Source organism: Hippocampus guttulatus, chromosome 2 (assembly GCF_054856545.1).
Source record: "Hippocampus guttulatus isolate MCC_2025c chromosome 2, RoL_Hgut_1.0, whole genome shotgun sequence".
NCBI lineage: Eukaryota > Metazoa > Chordata > Actinopteri > Syngnathiformes > Syngnathidae > Hippocampus > Hippocampus guttulatus.
The window spans coordinates 6632779-6651171 of record NC_141262.1 but is presented as its reverse complement, the minus strand read 5'-3'; the positions used below and the strand labels follow the sequence as shown (position 1 = coordinate 6651171).

Sequence of the window (18393 nt, the reverse complement as noted above, 5' to 3'; positions counted from 1 at the left end):
AAGTGTTCATGTGAGAGGAGAGGTTTTATTTTGGCCAGCTGTCTAAGGTGAAAGAAGCTGGATTTAACAACGGCACCAATTTGCCGATCGAGTTTGAAATCACTGTCCAGTTTAAGGCCCAAGTTTGAGACTGTTGACTTAAGATAAGGAGACAGGGGGCCCAAGTCTACAGGATGGAATGTACAAGGGCCACTGGGACCAAACAATATCACCTCTGTCTTCTTTTCATTGAATCTCAAGAAATTTTGTGCCATCCAGGTTTTGATTTCTTCCAGACAGGATAGGAGTGGCCTTAATGAGAAGGTGTCTTTCTTGCTCAGTGGGACATAGATCCGGCAGTCATCTGCATAGCAGTGGAAGGGAATACCATGTTTCCTTAAGATGGAACCCAATGGGAGCAGATATAGCGAGAACAGCAGTGGAGTGGAGTGGAGTCAGCAAGTCATTAGCAAGTCCCTGAATGACACTTTTCAATTAGTGTGCAGATGAGTGTATGTGGCGCATGCAATGGACACTTTGCCAAACACAAATGCCCCCTCAGCCGCCATTGTGTTGACAATTTCACTGAGCCATCAAGTATGTGCTGTTTATCAGAAGCCCTGTTAGGTAATACAAATCTGTGCAACAAACAAGTTCCTCTTCTTTTGGCCTTTGACACAGTACCCTTTCAGACAGTGTGGTCTTTGGCCTGAAAGTGGCAGATTTTCAGGGTGGTTATTATGTATTTTAATTTGCAAGAAATGCGCAAAGACTTTTTAGATATTTGTGGACACTCTGCTAGAACACCGGATTGAACCAAAATAGACACTCACATGGTTTCAAAGGGCCCTTAGAAAACCCTGTCAAAGTCTAAACCACAGATTTATTTCTGTCCTTCTACTTCCAAGTAGTTATCTCTAAATATCACATTCGCTGATTTCTTTAACTTCGCTTCTCTTGCATCACAAAACACAAGGTGATCATCTTCTCTTCATGACACTGTAACCCTGCGGACTTAGGTGGCTATTCGCCTGACTAGCGATAAATCATCATTCTTAGCAGTAATAACAAGACAGCGCTGAAACAAGCCCCGGCAGACTAATTGAGAATAGCATTTAAAAGGAGGAGAACGATCCTTATCAACGACCTACAGCAAAGGTCCTGGTGAGAAAAGGCCGTCGCTCATTCTTGCGCAAGTAGAGCGGCCGCGACACTCATTTGCTGTACCGTAAGGCTCCAAACACCTTCCAAATTAACCTTGGGGCCAAGGGATCCAAACTGGCCTTTCCGATAGCGGGCGGCACAGGGAGATGATTTAAACGAGCTAATGAAAATGGATTTATGGTTGGGATTATCTTGCCAGGCCACTTAAGAGGATATGACTTCCTTTTCCAGGTGATAAATTTACATCAGGGGGACCTTCGGGGACAGCTGCTGAAATAAGTTGACGGAAAGCTTAATTAGCATGCCACAGCATGATTTTGCATTCCTGGCCACAAGCATGAAAAATCACTGGCGTACAATGACAGGGAACTCACTGTGAATGTTCCGCGCAAAGGCATCTTCCCAACAATACATCTTGATGAACTTTATGCAACCAAGGATCTCATTCATCAGCCTCACGCGCTGGTCAGTCACCACCACACACTTCTTGCGGAAGTATGCCGTCAGCCTCGAGGCGAGCATCTGTCCAGACGGGAAGAGAAAGGTGGGGGGATGATGACACGAAAAATAAGAAACGGGAAAGGAAATGAAAGTAGACAAAATCACATTAAGCTGTATTGCAGGTCCGCCTACAGGGCCGATGGATAAGTGGCTTTCACATCAATACCAGTGGTAGCTCAGTCAGAGCGCAATTGGAAAAGTAGCTAGAGTGGTCAGAAGATTGATTGCAAAATATCAAAAGAGGATTTCTTTTTCAGTTGGACGTTTGGAAAAAAAATGAGATGGTTTTTATAAACCGCACTCTTTAGAAACGAGATGATAACTTGAACTAACCATGGCGGGATAGAAGATGATGAAAATGGCTGATCCAATTAAAGCAGTGGGGCCGAGGAAGTAAGTGGTGTAGGTCAGACCAAGGATGCCCACCAGGGGCCCCCCAGCCAGCAGACAGCCCACAGAGACGGCCTCATAGAGACGCTGGCCATCAGTGGAGCAGATGTTGATCAGCTGGCCAAGGAACACAGTGGAACATTAAAAATAAGACTGTCACACAAACGATAAAAACTTTCTTTGGACCGATGAGAACTTGTAGTCCAAATGTCGAAATTTTGGACAGTAAATTGTCATAATGCATGACATAATCATCACATGAGCCATCAGTGCACCTGTCCTGACTCATTTGAGCCAGCATCAAAGGAAGGTGTTAAAAAAAAAGTCATAATACAAGACGAAGCACCAAAGCATTATTGGAAACGGACACTGGTGCTGTCCAATTATTTTGTCTAGATCAGAGGTGGGCAAACTACGACCCGCGGGCCAGATCCGGCACATTGGTCTTTTTTAATCGGCTCGCTGAAGGTTGGTACAGTACACAATTATGGTTTGATGTAAATTATTGCATTCATTTCATTTGGACTTGTAATGACAGACATTTCAACGCCAGGTGGCGCAGTTACTTGCGGAGCACAGGGAGGGAGGGGGAGACGAGGCGGAAGCCCGCAGTTGCGCTAAATCAAGTAACTCCCGCTCGATACGACAGAATAAGTGTGTCCGCGCCGCTATTTTCTGTCATTGGATCCAAAACGGCGACATGCAAGCAATTCTTTATTGCAGTGAGTTTTACTGGAATTGAGAATATTTTTACGTCCTGTAGATCATGGCATCCAAACCAAGAGGAACAGTAATGGCCGCGGAAGAGAAAGTGAAGTGTATCTGATTAAACGAAATGGGTTAAAAAGACGAAACATTCAGGAGACGCTTGGAGTCTGAAAAACTTAAATCTACGGGACTTTGAAAAACGAGGAAACGATTCTTGCTCAGTTCGATTCTGGCTGTTTCCATGCTCAGAGTGAATTGCTTGCGACTCGAGGGACAGTCGAGTAAATAAACGTTTCCTGGAATGGTTTGACTGTTATCGTGCTAAAAACTTTCTGCAAACTGGACCGCTAATAAGAGAGCAATCGAGTTCCATAGCGCTATGGGCATCGAAGACTTCGAAGCGTCCCGTGGCTGGGTTCAAAAGTTCGTTGCACGACATCAGCTGAGCAACGCTGTCTTGTGTGGTGATCGAAGGGAGGTCAAGTTTGAGACAGTGAGTTAGTGGAAAGAAAGCCACCAGGTCTTTTACTTGTCTCATTTTGTAGCAAATAGTCTGAACTTTGTTAGATTTTGTCATATACCTGTACTGTATGCTGCAGTTTTGGGGGAATATATTGTTGCATTCTTTGTTGCTTGTGTTGTCACACGTGTACTGTATGTTATTAACATACTTGGATGTTCTTACAGGACATATACCATAGTTATTTCACTGTTCTCATTAAAAAAAGTATGGTAATACTTTTGTTCTGTTGATGTTTGGTATGGACTGTCAACATATACCGTTTTTTATATGTACCGTATCTTGTGCTGACCCGGCCCACCTGTCAAATTTAGAAATCAATGTGGCCCCCGAGCCAAAAAGTTTGCCCTGCCCTGGTCTAGATGGAGTTTCAGTGTCATGTTATTCTGCGATTATGTTGAGTAGCCTTGTAGATGACTGAACAGAACCGTTTTTGTTCCCATTCCTATTGGATTTAGATGTCTTTCAACCTTAGCCAGTATAAACAAACGTATTATAAATGAAGGATTTCTTTGATGTTCTGTGACTACAAGTAGTGCCGCGCCTCACTGGGTATCCCGGCAGACCGAGAGTTCTATTACATGCCACCGGGGCATCTGCCAATTGGGGAACAGAAAGTGGACTCGATTTTAGCTCAGGGGTGTCCAAACCCGGTCCTCAAGGGTCACTGTCCTGCCTGATTTCCATCTCTCTTGGCTGCAACACACCTGATTCATATAATCAGCTCATCAGCCAGCTCTGAAGCAGCATTAGAACAATCCTGATGGAAAACAGGCAGGACAGCGGCCTTACAGGCCCGGAGGTGAACATGCCGGCTTTGAACATGCTTTAGATTTTCATAGATTTGATCCAGGCACAGGCAGACAGATTGCGCGCGTGTGTGTGTGTGTGTGTGTGTGTGTGTGTGTGTGTGTGTGTGTGTGTTTGTTTGCTCGCTGCAGGGAGGTAGGGGTTGTCACACACAGATGCATGATTGGGGTGGAAAGAGGTCTTTAAGTGCCCACTTTAAAGCGGCCAACTTTCCATCATCTGCAAGTGGATCTTGCAGTTCCTGATGGATGCACTTTGCGCAAGCCATTGAGCGAGTTCATTATCCTCCCGCAATGTAGATCAGACGCCCTCACCTACGCTGAAGTTAAAGGGAATGAGAACAGTTGCTGAGACTGATCAGGAATCAAGTCGGCTCTGTTCACTCCCACAATGGCGCTAACTCCCATTTCTAACCGCACCCATCTGCAAAAATACCCAAATAAAGAAAATTACACCCAAGTGCAGTTTGACCTCACTTTGTGCTTGATGTGCATTTGGTAAGAAAATAGGGCATGTAGACTACTATGTTAGCTTCTCACACTAGAGAAACTAGCAAGCTGCCAGGTTTTGTAAGTTGTTAACAAGCAGTCTGGTGTTAAATATGTAGGATTTGTTTGAAGGTTTTACATTACAATAGTGGCTGATTGCACATCATATTTGTGTGACAATTTTGATTCACAACGTAAATTAGCGACATTTATTTCCCTTTATTGCCATATTATTTCCAACCTTAATTACCTGTTATTGTCATTTTATTTCAGTTGGTTGTTTTTTTTCCATTGATCGATTTGAATGAACTTTTTTCCCCGATGTTATATATTGCTTGAAAAACTAAACAATCAAAAACAAACAAAAAAAATGTAGGTGTTAAATAATTTTCTGATTGCTATATATCCTATATATCATTATGTGACAATGAGTCATGTTCAAATGCTACTTCAAATATTGCCTGTTTCATTCATGCAGTTTTTATTTGGGCCTCCGTATATCCGTCGCATACATGGAGAAGACTAGCACAATCCTTGCCAAAGAGCAAAGTCATACTTAAAAGTCCATATTTCCAAATGTCAATGTTATATGTCGACTTCTCTAAAGCTTAGACAGCCTGTTCGCAATGGAACCTAATAAGTGTGGAAACTAAATCTGCCTCACTCATCTTCCTGTGGTGCTCTGCTGAGAGGTATAATTCAGTGAATATGACCTACCTCGCCAGGACTAATGTCTTTGGTGCTGCGTAGGCGGAGGATCCTGTTGAAGGCGAACGTGAGAGCTGCCCCGCGGAGACGGGCGGCCGTGCGATAGTTGACGGCCCACATGAGCGCCAAAGACCAAGAGCGCATCAGTTCCATGGCGAAGATCCCGGCAACCAAGCAGAGTCCGTATTTCACGCAGCGCTCAGAACTCTGGGAATATTCCAGCAGGGCTCGAACCAGGAGTGCCTGGGAAACAGGAAGGGAGAAGGCAAAATAATAGTCCCAGAGCAAATAATAGGGATAACATGGTAGAGTGCATTACCAACTGTTATGACCGTGCTTTTGTTCAATTATAATATCAGCAAAATGTATTAAGTGATAAACTACAGTGAATCCACTCAGAACAATTTTGTGCCAGCTTGTGTGCTGCCAAAATCAGGAAAATGAGTCATTCTCATGGAGCTAAAAACCTCTCACTTGTAAGGCTCTTAGGTGAGCTCCAAGTTACACATGACTAGAAAGCAGCTTACATTACAAAAAGAAGTCGCACCAACTCTGTAATATCCGGTCATATGATTTCAAAAAGAGGAGGATTAATTTTGCAAGTATATTCTGCCGTTCCCCTTGGCTTTTTGTGTGTTTTTTCCTTTTGGGGGGGGGGGGTGGAAAGAAGATGATAAAAGAAGAAGAACATAAGATTTTTAAACATACACACATAGGGTTAATTTCATCATATACTTGTGTGACTTAATGAGATGCTTGGGGTACAGTATGCATGAGCAAGGCAAAAGAATGGCAAGGCAAAAGAATGGCATGACCAAAGCTTGACTTTGGGGATCTTTGGTATAAAGACAGACTTTGCTTTCTAAAGGCCTGGTAATCTGCCAATAATATGTTGTCACTTCAAATTGCAGCGCTGCGTAAAACGGGCTAATTCTGGAGGGGGGAGGGGAGTAAAAAAACCACACCTCCTTGAGACACCACAAGAACCCAAAAAAAAAAGCTGGAAGGCATCCTCGCCGTATCAGCACAGTGTCAAGGGAGAAGAGGATTTGTGAGGTACTCACGGGCCCAACAAAGCCTGCCACCATTGTGAGGAGGAGGGCAAAGATGGCCACCAACATTCGGGTTTGGCAGAATCTCATAAAGACTCTTGTCAGGGACGCCCCCTCGCGCCCTTGTCTTTTTAGCTCGTCGTGCCACAGAGATTCCAGCCTGGAACACACAGCACAATCAATCACAATGACATCTATTTTAACCAATAAAGGATCAACGACACATCCATTCCATGTTCGGACTGAAGTCATAAGGTTGTTCCTATTCCTAATTTACTTCAATGATGAAAATTGACTGTTTTTTTGTATTCTGTTACCATACGGGAATATTTTCACAGACGATAAAACAATTAACAGTCATATACTGAGTGGTGAAGAGAAATAGCACAGGCAGAAGCAAAAGCTTATTTAAGCCTGACATTCATTCGTTCATTTACTTGTTTTTTTTTTTTTTTTTACAAACATAAGTACGTACATGGCGGGGCAGATTAAATCTTTTCACCACAGTCCTCATCTTTTCTTTCTATCCTTTTTCATTTCCAGAAATAAAGTAGAGCTGTGCTTAAAAAAATGTCAGCTTTCTTTCCAGCTAGCACAATAGGGAGCATACTGGGATTGAGAGGCAATCACACAGACCAAAGGTCAGAGGAGAAAAAAGCCAGTAATTAGGCTGAAATTAACATACGGTTGACCCACACTTTATAATCAGACTTCCATGAATGATGGAGCATGTAATTAAACTTTGAAAGCTACACGCTGATGTATTAAAGACGTGTCTAATGTACTTTTATTACCGTATAATGCACTGGAAAAGTGCGTGTAATATCATGTTGGCCAGGTTACTAATGACTCTCTCAAGCAGCAGCAGCTGGGCCACCGAAGAGAGTAATTTATGTCCTAATGATTTTATTTAAAAAAAAAAAAAGAAAAAAAACACAAACAAAGGCAGAGAACATTAAACCAAGACAACGCTTGCGCTTGATAATTACTACTTGCCGTCAAACGGCTTGAAAGGACGAAAAGATATAGTCTCGGAAGCCGCGTGGCACCCAAAGTATTGATTTTAGCAGGAGGAAGCAGTTTGAATGGAAAAAAAAGAAGAAGAAAGAAACAGAGACCACTTCCTTGAGTTACATGCAGCTTTACAACCATCAAAATGTGTATGACCAAGATTCACAGATCACACTGAAAAAATGATTTTCCCCAATCGAATTAGCGTGTGAACTAGTTTATGCAGCAGTTTGACAGTCATGTCAAAGAAGAACAATTGGATGATAACCATAGAACAGAAATTGAATTTTATAGTTTATTTAACAGTTAGGAATGTCAAAATGTATCTTAAAACATTGCCTGGACAGTGTAGCTTATCCTGCTAAAAGTTCTAGAACCTCAAAAGTTAAGGTAGGTGCCATCTAGTGAACCAACTTCCCAACTGCGGTTGTTTGTCTAAACTCCACTCTTATTCCCCTTTGATCTAAAACGTTAACTCTCCAGATTCTAAGACTCCAAATGCAGAAGAGCGAACCATGGCAACAACATGCTGGGAACCAGACAGGGATGAGTGGACAGCAATGTTCTCGGCAGCCGCGAGTCAAGCTGATGTTTTGAGAGCCGCTTTGGCTCAGACATGGCATTGAAGATTCACACCTCGCTGGGTACCGGCAAGTGTCAACTCTCCCAGGGTGAGTTTTTTTTTCTCTTCTCCCCCATCTCTCCATTGTCTCTGCTATGCATCTCTGTTGCATAACGGTTCCCACTATGGCAACACACGCTAAATCCCCGCATGCCGCAGAGCTCCTGCATGCCATCATCGCCCAACCCTGACCATGCGAGAGCTCTGTGCCGCTTTAGTGCTACACTCACCGGATACCACATTAGGTACGCAAATTCTGTCTTTGCAGAGATGATCATGCTTAGCTTTGGAATACTCTATTGTTATTACTTTGCAATTTGATGACATTTGACAAAATTATTACCATATTTCTGTAGAAACTAGTTTACTTTAATTTAGAAAAAAAAATATTGCCAGGGTACTTATAATTAATGTCAAGTGAAAGTGGAGTTAACAATAGAATAAAAAGCCATCCAGCTAGTTTCTGTCGCGCTCATCCGAGCTGGAAACTCTTCCAGATGACTTTGGGCGAGAGGCAGCGTACACTTTGGACTAGTCGTCACTAGCCAGGCGCAGGAGTCTGACACAACATTGCGAGGTGACCACATCTTATGAGTCGACAGAGATGTATTTTACTGGTCAAGATGCCATCTCCACATGACACAATATCTCCTCTCATAGTCTGCATAGTAAGATTCCACCCTTGCTGTTTGTTGGAGCTCAAATGGCTCTTGTAATATCCAAAAGCTAATCTTCCTGGAGTCTGTACTGCATACCGTATGTCTAAGTGTTAAGTTTCTCAGTGTCTAAATTTTGTTTAGGAACAGAGTTTCAAATGCTACATTTCAATTGACTGACCTGACAAGGATGATACATTTACGACAAATATCTTTGTTTACTTTCAACCTACTGTAGGGATGGCCAGAACAACTGTCTTCTCTTAAATAACACTAGGTACAATGAACCTGTTACCGTTGTTACAAAAAAAAAACAACAACAACTGTGTGTGTGGTGTTCAACAAAACAGTAGTCCTGTGTCCAATATCTGCAATTTTTCCCCACTGAGCCATCCACCCGCCATCAATAATTTCTCATCATATTACAGTACGTTCAATTTAAAGTTGTATGTCGTGTGACTGGCTCATTATTAAAGTCATACATTGTTCATCTTGTTTTTTTCCTTGAGGCTGCGGGTCAGTGGGTTCACACATCTTATCTGCAGGTCTGTAGTGGTTGGTGGGAGTCTGCAGCCAAAAACAGCTAATGATAATGACTGTTGGGGAAACCGCATGGCAGGCTGAGCAGTTAATGACATAACCGCCAAAGTCGGACGCTAACTCCGACTCTAATCTGTAATCGCGGTTATTCTTAGCTACCCGCCATGTCTAGAACAACTCCACGCTTGAAATATTACGGGACTGGATGTCCATCGATTAAAAGGGCCGGTGTCAAACGGAGCACGCAGAGTGCAAACACGGGCATGGGCACGGACAGTGGGAATCTGTTCGCTGCAAATTCCCACACAGTGGCCTTGGACCTCGTTCTAGCTATCTCTCAGTCCCTCTGTCGCTACTGTCAATATTTGACCAGCGGGAGCATCGCCTACGAGGTGCAGCCGGGAGAGCACAGGAGGGCTTCTTCCAATATTTGTTGAAAAAATGGAAAAAGAAAAACAAAAGAAATAAATTTAAGCAATCCCGCCGAGCTAAGAGTGTGACAGGCGAGAGGAGTTGTGCGGATGACCGCTTCATCTCAGCAGTGATACACTGGGAAAGAAAACAAAATCCTTTTCGCCTCAGTGCGCCGTATCACTTTAGAATGAACCCTTTCATACTCTCTGTAACCTGAAAACATGATAAGCTGTCCACTGCAAAGTCCCTGAAAGGGTTAAATTCTACTTGCAAACGAACTCACTCTGCCAATCCAGGTTTTATTCTGGTAGTCTCTTAAAGCGGCTTTGCTTAACAGTGATCCTAATTGCCACCACGACGGAATGCAATCTTGTGATTGGAGCCCTTTGTCTGTCCGAATGATTTCACCATAACTATTTAGCAACTTCACTGGGGGTTGGGAACTGGCTCCCGAAAAAAAACACTATTTTAATGAAACAATTCAATTCGACCACAATATTCCCTCTTCCAGAATGAAACTTCTTGATTAGCTAATAGTTTCAATTCGGACTCTGGGGATTTTGCAGGCGAGGACATGGCCTACGTCAGCATGACACAGCAGTCGAAAACAGCACGAGTGGACTCAACATACCGACTAACAACTGTTAGCTTCCTCATACAAAATTTTCCGTTCCAAACAAGAGCACTGTGGCGAAATGAAGTCTGCCTAGACAAAATGGTTGGCGCTTGTGATAAAATTCTCAGCTTTATTTTAACTTAACAATGATTACGATAGTTGTTCCAACTAATAACAGAAAACATGTACTACGAGGAATAATGGCATATTACGCTACAACATGTTGAAGCAGAAGAGGCATAACTGATGTCGCTACTTAGCAACATTTACTGTAACAATTAGAGTAATTCATACCCAGCAAGTCTGCTGCCAAAGCGGCTTACCATGAAAATCTGAGCAGAAACTTAACAAGAAAAAGTTTGATTGAAAAGTCCATTTTGAACTCCAATGTTTCACTGTCTATATTGCAGTGCTGTTTAGCTTCAACACTGCTGGGGAGTGAATGGATTGAAATCCACAGGCTGACAAAAGTGACCGTGTCAGTATGTTCAGTGCTTAACTAAATCAGCAACGACTTCAGAACCAGCTGGTTTGACGAAATTGGCAAGCACCACAACTGAAGCAGAAGCTCAACAAAGGCGGCAAAATGGAGTTTGTCAACGACAGTTCAATGTTCACATTGTAATGCCCGAGTATTTCCCAATACAGTTGAGGAGTGAACGGAGTGAGGTTAAACACGCAGTGTCGATACCTTCATGACTTTCAAGATCCTGTCAACACCGGTGGAAAGTGAAGTGAGTGAGGTTCCGTAGATTGCAATGTGAGCATAACATTTGATTGTGAAGAAGTTTGAGCTTGGAGCCACACGCTATTAACTTCTACTGTCTTCTACCGTCCATTTTTAAAGCGCTTCAGCATGGTCCGATCACGGGTGTTGTGCTGCTCATTCCATTATGGATTACTGAAGAGTGAGATGGCCGATACCAATTACAATACCAATTTTAGAGTTGCTCAGTAAGTTACTTCGGTCATCAAATTTATACTAAATTTTTTAAATCAGAAATGCAAAATAAACTTTTGGGGACTTTTTTGGTGCTTTTTCTGAATTGGTCAGGTTTTTTTTTTAACAATAACAATACTATTCAACAGCATAATAAATGTAGTAAAATTCATGCATTAAGGGTTAGGTTGAGAAACAGGTGTAATTTTTATCTTAAATCTCATACAGTTGATATAAATTAAAACACACGGTAAAATCCATATTGTGCACAAAACCTAATGTGCCAAAAAATGTAGACATTTTCAAATCATTGCCAAAAATATGTTTGGGGACATATAAAGCCTTCTCTGATTAACATTATTAATCGATCAATCTGTAAATTGTTTTTGATGAACTGATGAATCTGATTTCTTTTTAAAAATCTATCTATTCTACAAAAACAAGACATTACTTCAAACTGACAGTGCAGAAAATGCAGATATTATGCAAACACTGCACTGCACAGGCTGGTCTTTAGTTGGCTGCAGGCTGCAAAAGTACAAGCTTTGAGTGATCATTTTTTCCCCCTGCAATTAAAGGCATTGATTGACATATGCAGATTACACAGTTCTCCACACTCACGACTACAAAATAACCACTCAGGCTAACCCGAATTCCAGCCAGGAGGGCCTGAGTCGTTATTCAAACCCAGAACCTCTCAACTTTGAGGCAAGTGTGCTCAGCAGGATTCATCTTGCTGCATTGGAATATAATTCTTATGTAACAGTTGATTTATATAATCGTGCGACTTTTCTTCACTGGGTCCTCTTTGAGTTTACCTGCGGACCATTTCTCCCATCACACTCTCGGGTCAGCATTTTGTGTTTGGCGCCTACTTCATCATCACACAACTGCGCTCACCTTTGGCAGTTGACTTCGGAGGCTTCGTGGCAGGACAGCCCCCACACGTCATTTATGGACAAGCTGGACATCTTGTAGGCTTTCACAGCCAGCGGCGAGAGCCAGTGCAGCGTCATGAAGGAGAAGAGGCCGGCATTGTCGACTGGGTGCTGGTGTCTAGAAAAGAGAACCAAGGGCTGTCGGTGAGACATCCACAGGGGTGCGTGGAACACACAAAAGCATCATGTTGGAAAAAGCTTGTGCATGTGTGTGTGTGTTTGGGGGCAGAGGGGCTTGACCTACGTTGGCATTTGAAGAAAGTCTTGGGAGTTGAGGCAAGGTGAATGTTGCCTGCAATGTTTGAGCAGTAATTTGCACGCTCTTCAGAGAAGAGCAGCTCAGGGCTTGTTTATCACTGAGCATACATTACGTTCAAACGCGCAGCTGTCTGCTACTCGGGGATAAGATTCCACTTGTTATCACGGCTTCATGCGATAGGCCAACAGCCAGAAGGCGACTGAATGCGAGCCTGTGTCTAGTTTGTGTGCTTCAGTGGGAATCTGGATGTACAAGTGCCATCAAGTTTCATGACTGTAATGTATTCAGCTCTTAATCCAGCACTGTCTGTTTGTTTGCAGGATAAACTCCGCAAGTGTTTGGCTTTTGCTGTGGCGAAAACAACGTGTGGGCTCTCCATTACATGTCTGTTACTCAATTTCATGTTCATTCAGGGTTATAAAAAAAAAAACTTTTATATACAGTTCACATTAAAATAAATGTCACATCAAGTATTGTGTAATAAAGTAAACTGGACGACAATTCCCGAAATGACTTTTAACCTCCTTCCGTATGGCCGTAGAGTAATAATGAAATAATTCATTTAAAAGAAAGGGGAAGCTCATGTATCAAATTAATCGACAAAGCTGAAAAGACATGTTCACAGTTAATTACTTTTTTTTTATAAACATAAAATGGAGTGAGTTAGTTAGCAATTCTTAAAAGTGTTCTCATTTTCATTTGATGTTATTGAAAATGTTTCTTCAACTTGGGTTTTTTGTTATTTCGTTCACTATACTAACCCTAGTTTCATTATTCACTGCATGTAACTTCTTTTGACATTTGATATGACAGTTAATATTACCTAAAATGTGGCCGTTGTAAAAAGGTTCATGATGGAAAATGCATGACACCAAGCAAGAGGTTTTTTTTTTTTTTAAACTGCGGCAGTCTTCAGCTTGTTTTCTTGTGGTACATTTTCCAGAAGGTGGGCTGCTGTCGTGCATGACATCTAGCGATACCATGTCGCGTGACATTGTATGAGTTTGTATGATAACATTAATTCGATGTGTTGTGTTTTGTTTAGGCCTTTTGTGGATTTGTGACACTCACTCCCCCAAAATGTTTCAAAAAATGTGAGGAAAAGAGTTTAGTTAGAGCATACACCAAAATGAGTTGTTATTCAACTTAATGTTGTGTTTTTTTGTTTTTAAGTTTCTCCCGGTTTCGCAACATTTTTTGGCCTGTTTTACTGCCCCCACCTCCACCACCTGCATGACAATTAAGCTTTTTTTAAAAATGAGATGCAGTGTGTGAGCTGCATATTATGTCATTAAAATCAACACATATTTTTTTTTCATGTCCTGACATGAACAGGGTGTGCTCTGCCCAATAATGTGCTGCAGAAAATGGCTGGACATGGACACGAATGCCATCATTTACTTTTGTGTTATCCTGAAGGGCTTCAGTAGTTGTATGCTTTGCCGGTAGCGCCCCCGTTTCTTGGGCCCTCGCTCCACAAACACCTCGGCTTCTTCCTCCTCTTCCTCAAGCTGGAGGGAGGCCATGGGCAGGCCCTCCAGCCGCCCAGCCGCTTCCAAGGCGTCGGGAAACATGGCGGACCCTGTGGAAAGGACGAAAACATTATGAGGACAGTCGAAATATTTGCATGTTACTTTCTTGAGTAATCTGCTGTGTATTCGGTTTACTCATAAATTACCATGTTGTAATTGCTAGTGTTTGTGTTTCGTAAACTGTCTAATTATTCTCTGTCAATCAAAATTACAGATTTTCACAAAATCTAGAGAGCTAATTGTTTTTAACACTACTGAAAGCATTGAGCAGCAGTGTAGATAAAAACAGGAGTTTACTTCAGTTGTCAGGGGTCTTTTTTTTTTTTTGCTCACGTTGATATTTTTGCGGCAGGAAATCGAAAAGTGTCCTTCACAGGTTCTGCTTTTTCCTTTTCAGCCTCGTGAGGTGTGGTGCAGAGTCAGGATTGAGATTTTGAGGAATCACCTTCCTGGAGGGTCACGACAGCTCACTGGTACACAACTTAAGCACTTATCTATTTAAGGAAGTCTCGAGTTCTGGAGTTGACAGCTGAGCTTCTTGCGTAAGGGTTGGGGAACGTTGTCCCTCAAACAATGGGGCATTTTAAGTCAAATTTGTGAAAAGGTATGGTTGAACAGATGTTTACAACTTTGTACTATATTGGGCTGGGCTACTGATTGATTCATTTCAGTTTATTTGGCAATACAATTCATTTTTAATAGTTTTTTTTTAACGGCCTCCATAGTTCTAACTGGGTGCCTGCTGACATGCACTGCTGACACTGACTGTCAGGTTGATCAATTTGACATTCAGAAATAAAACACAAAGAAGAGACAGGAGACACAATTCTGGTACCAGGGGGGGACGAGGAGAAGTGTTAGGTTTCAGTTCTCTGCTCGTCACCCAAGGATCTCCCCCCCTGACCCCCTCATCTATTGGGAATCTAATACATCGGTGTGTCCAACCTAAAGGGTGAGGGCTGTTGAAGACACACTGAACTTGTTTGACTATGTGTGTGTATGTGAGTGTAAATTACTTACATGCGTGCAATTATTACAAAAACATCAAGTTGCAGCTGGTGTTGACAGCTCCGTCCACGTCCAACCTTGCTCCTGTTTAGTCTTAATACTTATCTCTTTCCAACCACTTTCTCGGAAAGTTGAGGGACGCACCCTCAACTGCCACACAGTGCACTAAGCATTCTTGATTATAAATGTGAGTATATATTGATTAAAAGCATTATATCTTTATTAAAAGCATAAGCGTTCTTCATTGCAGACATAATCAATTTATCATTGCAGGCATAGGCATTCTTCTTTGCAAGCATAATCCATTTATCATTAAAGGCACAAGCGTTCTTCTTTGCGAGCATAATCAATCTGTCATTAATAATAAGCAAATGTATGATAACTAAAAACAATCAACCTAACACTGACAACATGAGAATGACCAAAAAGCTGTGTTGCCAACCTAGCCATTTAATCATGACCATATTTAGCATCTTTTCAAACTACTCTCACAACCATTTTCCAAAAAAAAAGCAACTTGTAACTTCAGTTCACGATAAAAGCAGACAAAATTAACAGAATAATTTTTTATTGTTTCCTGTCTAACCAGAGAGGAGCCTCGTCAAGGTTCGAAAGTGCGACCGTTTTACTCGCATGTGCTCCCTTCAATTTCATTTCAGTCGCACGGCGCTCGGGTGCATGTTTTCTGGCTCCGACCACTACATACAGTGAAGGAGCTCCAACTCTGTCAGACTTTATAGCAATTTAGAAAAGCAGACATATATCAAGAAGGACGATGGGTGTGAGATTAATTTGCTATTTTACTGGATTGCAATCAATATTCCATCTATTCACTTATGTCACACTACCGATCAAATCACTAAGGTTCCATCCTTCATTCTTGGGCTTAAACAATAAAAAAACTGGTGCGGTTTAGACTTTGTTAAATTCTGGATACAAAGAAAGATATTATTAGTGTATAAAACCTGCTTTATTTGTGTGTGTTCAATTGCTCCAAAGTGTTTAAACATGTTCAAAATGTTTTTTTTGTTCATTTTTATTATTATTGAAAACATTCAACTAAAAAAGCTGGTCGCACCAGTACTGACATACTATCCCCAGTGTACCCTGCTGGTGGAAGGCAATCATGGCATCAACTGTCAATCACATGAAACATTGCCAAAGACATGGTTGCCATTTGCATGTTGCAAAAGCAGCGGTGTATTGAGATGTTGGAAACTTTTGACTGCTTCCAAGCTGCAAATGTAACATTCCGGTCAGCTTGCGTCACCTATAAAATTCTAGAGTTCGGTATGACAGAAATGATGACTGAATGAGGATGGTGCAATGTGCATACATTGCTTGGTACTGGGAAAAAAGAAAGCAAATCCCTGAGTGGAAAAAAACAAACAAACAAACAAAAAACAAAAGCAAACCTTGAAAAAATGTTTTTGTTGTTTGCTGTTTTAACAAGCAAAGGGAAAAGTTGATTAAAACCGGAAATCAGATTTTTATGAGAAACAAATCTTTGAATTTTAGGCGTCACACAGCCAACCCACAAGCCGTAAGGTTTTTTTTTCTTTATAAAACAACAAACATCCAATGTTCGAGCACGTGCGATTAAAGCCGTGTGTTTTCCTACACTTTGTGATCACATTTTCTCCATGTTTTAAATTTGACAACCAGTCACAGCAGTGGAGGGAGCCTAAAGATAAAAGGTGCACCCCTCACTCGCTTGACGGGTTTTGCTTGCTTCAAGACCGTCTTGGAAAGCACAGATAAATTCATGCTGCGTGCTGATTACAAGAAATGTTCACCTCAGTAAATGATACGGTGAGGGAAAACAAATAATTCAGACAGTGGGGAAACACAGTACAAAAGGTACAGTACAAACCAAAAGGACATATTAATCTCAACTGTCTGTTTTTTTTTGTTTTGTTTTTCCCAGGCACTCCGGCTTCCTCCCACAATCTAACAACATGCATGTTAGTTTCTCTTCAGAGTCAATGATTTCCAACCACTGTAATACTGTGGCACAGGAGTATGCCAGCGAGAGTTCCTCAAGTATTAACCAACATGTACATTTTCATCTATCTATTCCCAGCCGCGTATACTGGCAGGCACAATAATTAATGTGCTTGGATTGATGGCATAGAAGGCAGGTGTTCAAATCAAGGCCCGGGGGCCAGATCTGGCCCACCACATCATTTTATGTGGCCCGCAAAAGCAAATCAAGCATGTCAATTTCCATGATGCTTGCTAAAGTCTGAACCAAATTGCCATATGTAATCCACAATAACAGTCATTATTCTTGACTTTTGATTTTAAAACTAGTTATTCATCAATTTATTGTGCGCTGTTTATGTAATATGTAGAGGTGATTAAACATTTATATGGTTTCCCAAAATTTATAACGGTCCTCCAAGGCAAACCGTAACTATAATGAGGCCCATGACAAAAATGAGTTTGCTCTTTGCCAGTGGTATACTGGCAAAGAGCATAAAATTGATCTGTGCATCCAATTTTTATGCCATTTATTTTTGGGCAGTGTACAGTGATATTTTTCCAATACACAATATGTGCCAGTATATATTGAATGTTTTAAATTCTAAACCTGAGTGTGAATGGGTGTTCGCACAATATGCACCTTGCCATTAATTCACCGAGTCTTCCTCAAAGTCAGGAAAAAATAGGAAATGTCTGGATGCAATGTTTCATTTAGGAAAGTAAATGTATCAATAGTATTGTGTAAGGGTAGACAAGTGTCGCCAACACACAACTTTACTAGCATCGGAGTCATCGTTGTTGACCAACAACAGGACATTTGGTGTCATATTGAGTAGAAATAATGTGCCAAATGTTAGTTTGTCCCAAGAGCATCACACTGACCTTGCCCTACTATGAAGAAGCTTGCACTCTTACTGTTTTGTCACGGTTAGTCTGTAAAATGGAGTGAAAATGTCAACATGGCAACACACTTACGTGGATGGATGTTGTGCTGGCTCGGGTCACACTTCTCAGATGTTGTGTTTACAGGCAGCCAATGCGGACGAAGATGACCATGTTTGCTTGTTTACAGGCTATTGGCTCAGAGGCGTGAAGGGAGCACACAGAAACTCATCTTCCGGCTCGATGAAGGCGCTGCCAGAGAAGGAGGCTGCGGCGTCGGATGCGGGAGGATGGAAGTGCGACCGGGAAAACATGATCAACTTGTCCTCCCGTCTCACGTGGATACAGTACGTGCCGCTTCCTTCCAAAGCTCCGCTTCATCGACTCACCAAGCTCCGCGGAGAGAGGAATTCCCGACGTCACGCTGACGTCACAAAGAGTCAGCCAATTGGTGACGGCTTTCAACGTCACGGGAATGAGGAAGTGCATGCGGGAGACAAAGGGGGCGGAGTCGTGCCAAGGGGGCTACGTAATCACGAGTGCTTGAGGGGCTTGGGGGAGGGGACGAAAGGCGCCGGCTCAAGCTACGATCTGATTGGCTTCCCACCGTCTCGCCCTCAACGCAATTGGTGAATGGTCGATTTCCTCGTGAAGCTTACATACTCTTCA

The 18393-nt window shown here is 42.1% G+C and overlaps 1 protein-coding gene and 1 long non-coding RNA gene across 2 annotated transcripts in view; one reads left to right on the top strand and one right to left on the bottom strand.

Moving 5' to 3' along the window:
* Positions 1–17965, bottom strand: part of LOC147208326 (ATP-binding cassette sub-family C member 5) — a 46997-nt gene extending 29032 nt beyond the window's left edge. Inside the window, exons 1-7 of the mRNA XM_086133092.1 lie at positions 17818–17965; positions 13718–13898; positions 12020–12175; positions 6333–6480; positions 5278–5511; positions 1978–2151; positions 1518–1665 (exon numbers count right to left, since the gene is read on the bottom strand). Of these exons, the coding sequence (XP_085989218.1) occupies positions 1518–1665; positions 1978–2151; positions 5278–5511; positions 6333–6480; positions 12020–12175; positions 13718–13890 (1033 nt within the window). The 5' untranslated portion in view covers positions 13891–13898; positions 17818–17965. The remainder of the gene's footprint in view (positions 1–1517; positions 1666–1977; positions 2152–5277; positions 5512–6332; positions 6481–12019; positions 12176–13717; positions 13899–17817) is intronic.
* LOC147208325 (uncharacterized) lies at positions 12523–18060 on the top strand. The gene is made up of 3 exons (XR_015103217.1): positions 12523–12591; positions 14246–14321; positions 17915–18060. It is a non-coding gene; the product is annotated as an uncharacterized LOC147208325 (long non-coding RNA).
* Positions 18061–18393: the final 333 nt, after the last annotated feature.